General features: G+C 32.4%; 1 protein-coding gene and 1 non-coding gene across 2 annotated transcripts; one reads left to right on the top strand and one right to left on the bottom strand.

The window, feature by feature from the left end:
- The first annotated feature begins 119 nt into the window (after nt 1–119).
- On the top strand, nt 120–2,033 carry LOC104821645 (protein SULFUR DEFICIENCY-INDUCED 1-like). Its single transcript, XM_010552578.1, has 4 exons — nt 120–230; nt 932–1,144; nt 1,223–1,378; nt 1,558–2,033. The coding sequence occupies exons 1-4, from the start codon at nt 120–122 to the stop codon at nt 1,975–1,977; spliced, it is 900 nt and encodes a 299-aa protein (XP_010550880.1). The 3' UTR covers nt 1,978–2,033.
- Nucleotides 2,034–3,529: 1,496 nt separating this feature from the next.
- On the bottom strand, nt 3,530–3,614 carry TRNAM-CAU. The gene is given in 2 exon segments: nt 3,530–3,565; nt 3,577–3,614. It is a non-coding gene; the product is annotated as a tRNA-Met (tRNA).
- Nucleotides 3,615–4,488: the final 874 nt, after the last annotated feature.

The raw sequence follows: 4,488 nt of genomic DNA on the forward strand, positions 1-4,488 counted from the left end.
TGTTTTTTGTGTGTATATATGTTTGTGATATATATATATATATATATATATATATATATATATCCATTTCGAGAAACCGAGAGAGAGAGAGAGAGAGAGAGAGAGAGAGAGAGAGAGAGATGAAGAGAGATGCGAATAGTAAAAGAAACGAGAGGCAGAGAGATAGATTCCATGTAATTCACAAGGTCCCTTATGGAGATTCTCCTTATGTCAAAGCCAAACACGCTCAGGTTCTTCATATATATAGTTTTATATTTTCTCTATAGTTTTAACTTCTTATTCAAATATATATATATATATATATATATATGTGTGTGTGTGTTTCCGTACATATTCAACAATATATAGTTTACGAAGTTACGTGTAATTAAAATGGGTTGGGGATTTCGACATTCGAATTACCAAAGTTAAGAGATTCCATTAAAAGAGTGTTCACGTAACAAAAGAGTGCAAATAAATTATGTTATGGTTGATTAAAATATCACGAAACAATAAAAACAAATATATTAGGAGTTCACGGGATATTAATATGTTTTCTATTTAATTTATTTTTTACAGTATTAAAATTTTTACTAAAATAAACTATAATACCTATTTAATCTCAAAATCTTCATAAATCTCTATAGATCAAGATCAATATTGACGAATCCAAAATTTTATTTCATTGAGAAGAATTGTTATAGAGAACACCATCATCATTTCAACTAAAGATAATCCAGATTCGAATTTTCATTTAAGAAGGGATATTTATATGGATTTTCACGATTACTCTAGAAAATATAGTTGGATCGAAGATTTAGTCAACCTCCGTATATATATACATTTATAATAAATTGGGTGGTACCCAAACGAAGTGAAAATCTAATAATAAATACTGAAATACATACATGTATTTATTTATAAGCAAGAATATGAAAATGAAATGAAAAAGGTAGTAGAGAAGGACATGGAAGCAGCAGTGGTATGGTTTTGGAAAGCAATAAACGGAGGAGACAGGGTGGAGAGTGCTCTTAAGGACATGGCCGTCGTCATGAAACAGCTCGACCGAACCGAAGAAGCCATCGAAGCCATTAGATCCTTTAGGTCTCTTTGCCCCAAGACCTCTCAAGATTCTCTCGACAACATCCTCATAGATCTATACAAGGTACCCATATCTATATCTATATATAATGATGATGATGATGATGATGAGATTCTTAACTTATGCGTCGGGTTTGGGCAGAAATGTGGAAGAATAGACGAACAGATCGAAATCTTGAAGAAGAAACTGAGATCTGTGTATGAAGGAGATGCCTTCCATGGGAGAGTGACCAAAACGGCTCGCTCCCATGGCAAGAAATTCCAAGTCACTCTCCCTAAAGAAACCTCTCGAATACTCGTACGTACAGTTTAAAAACATCTCCCCAATACTCGAAAATTCAATTTTATATATATATATATGTTATTAAATCTTAAGATATGTTCTAAAGTATATGATAGTGGTTAGAGTAATAATAATAGTGTTGATGATGATGATGATGATGATGGTGAATATGGACCCATGATCGATGTTTGCAGGGAAATTTGGGCTATGCCTATATGCAAAAACAAGATTACAGGCTAGCAGAGACATTATACAAGGAGGCCCAAATGATGGACCCAGATGCAAATAAAGCTTGTAGCTTGACCCTATGCCTCATCAAGCAAGCCCGCTCCGACGAGGGCCGAGCCATTCTAAACGACGTCGTTGCTGGTCGGGTCTCGGGATCCGATGGCCCGAGCACACGGCGGCGCGTGGAGGAGCTTCTCGCCGAGATAAAGGCCATGGATGAGCCTCCTAGTGGTAATGATCACAATGATGACGATGATATATTGGGCCTAGATATGGACTTTGTTAATGGGCTTGAGAAACTGATGGCCCAATGGGGACCGTCTCGGTCCAAAAGACTCCCCGTCTTCGAAGAGATCTCTTCTTGCGTGGATCAGTTGGTTTGCTAAGGGAATTTGAAATCTTTGTACCGGAACCGGTTTAGTGGTATTGGTTCGGTTTGTTTTGTGGCTTGGCGTTAACTCATATGTCTATTCCAAATACGGTCATGTTATTGTAGACATTGTTAACCGTTTCCAAACCGGGGGATCTATATCCAAGCAAAGATTTGATTGTGAAGATAAACCGAAAAAATCAAACCGGTAAGTTTGAGAGAGATGCATAGAAGAATGATGAGAAGGAAGAGGATGATGACAACGATAACTATCAGTTTGCTCTTCATGTTCTTCGGCCCTTCTTTCCAATTTTTGTTCATGGCTCCTGCAACCCTCTTGTATGATTGGGCCTATATCACACAAATCATTGTAAAGCCAATGTACAAAAACTTATACATACATACATACATACATACATACATACATACATACATACATACATACATACATACATACATACATACATACATACATACATACATACATACATACATGCATGCATACATGCATGCATACATGCATGCATACATACATACGGGTCACTAGCCCCCATTCACATCCCAAAAAAATTAAAATTGCTTCTATTTATCAACTTAAAAAACTATAAAGATTACTTATCATTTTAATATAATTATTTATATAATGCCCCCATAAAAATTTATATAATCAATATTGCCCCTGCTCAAAAATATTTGTGGGTCCGCCACGGTACATACATACACACGGATATAGATTAGTAATATGGTAATATTATCACATGTTCCAATATCATTAAAAATAGTCGAATTTATTTAACCTAACTTATGTGAAAATAATGAAGATTAGTATTAATTTCATGTGTCCTTATATATATATATATGTATATATGGATAAAAAAATTCAAATAAAGAGCACAAATTAGACAGATAATCATATATATTCATACCTCATTCTTGAGTTTCTCAGCTTTATCTATTAAAATCTCGAGCTCCTCTTTACGTTCAACGATCTGAGTAAATTGGACAGAACCATAATATATAAAGTGAAAGTAATAAACAAAGTATTTTGATTTTTTTTCCCTCTTTTGATTATTGTTTTAATACTATCATGTAATAAATTCAGTTTCTAACGATGAAATCGTCGTAAATATATAAAGTGAAAGTAATAAACAAATAAAAACGAAATCGTCTAACTTTTTTTTAACTACAAAATTTTAAAAATTAAAGTAAAAATTAAAAAAGGAAGAAAATATATATGTCCGGGTTTGGGTTTAGTTCTAGATCTGATTTGATTAGAGCGTAAAAAAATCATACAAGAATATATAAAAGGCATTGATACACACCATTACTAATCTATATCCTGATAATATGGTGGAACATGTGATAATATGGTAATATTATATTGGAACATGTGCGTTAAAAAAATCATTAAATGTTCCAATATCATAAATGTATTGCTCAATCAAGGTGGAGATTTGACGGACATATACGTTCACTGCGATACAAAAAAAAACATATCACGCCATATTTTCAGGACTTTTATACAAATTAATTTAAATAACTAAAATTAACTTTAGAGGACAAAAACATGGGGTGAGAGAGGCTCGAACTCTCGACCTCAGGATAACTCAGAAGCTATGAGACCTACGCGCTAGCCAACTGCGCCACCACCCCTTGATGATTATTTTACAAAATTAAAATTTCATCACGTCATAAGCATGTTATATTCTTTATATATATATATATATATATATATTATTTTTTATGTGTTGGTCCATTGTTACCTTTTCTAAAATTTACGATGAGAAACTTCTTATATCAGAGCTTTACATCAAACACAAAGCAAAAAGGTTTCTCCACTTCTACAATGTCCCACTCGTTGCATGTGTGTGTCGAAATAACAAAAGGCTACTCATGGTCATGGGTTTTAAGAAAAGGAAACAAACACATATTCAAATAAAATATTCCTTCTGAAAAAGAAGGAGATTTAATAATATTATCCGATATTCTATTGTTTATTATATTATATATTAATCATCTTTTCAATTCATTTTAGAAAATCTCACCTAATGCAGTATATTCAATGTATATATTTTCTTTAGTGGAATAAAAAGATTAAAAGGTCCAAATTTCCTGTCCTTGAAAACCCTAAATTTTAGGGATACAGATTCCGAAATTTTTCGTTTTTCTAGTCTGATTATGCAATCGCATCCAGGTGGCAAATTCCATATTTTTCTTGCGTTTGTTTTCTACACTTCTGCATATTAATTAAAATAATATATAAAAATTCAAACCAAATACCTAGCATTTTCTAAATGTTTTCATCGGCACGACGTAAAATTTGCGTCTAATATTTCAACAATCAGAGTAAATAAAACATTATCACTAAATTGCCGTTATGCGTAATTTCTCCATATATATATTATCAACACCTCCCAGATAAAACATTATCAACACCTCCTAATAAATTTCTCCATATATATATTTGTTTTTTTTGTTAAACGATATATATATATATATATATATATATATATATATATGTATATCT

Source organism: Tarenaya hassleriana, unplaced genomic scaffold (genome assembly GCF_000463585.1).
Source record: "Tarenaya hassleriana unplaced genomic scaffold, ASM46358v1 Cleome34, whole genome shotgun sequence".
NCBI lineage: Eukaryota > Viridiplantae > Streptophyta > Magnoliopsida > Brassicales > Cleomaceae > Tarenaya > Tarenaya hassleriana.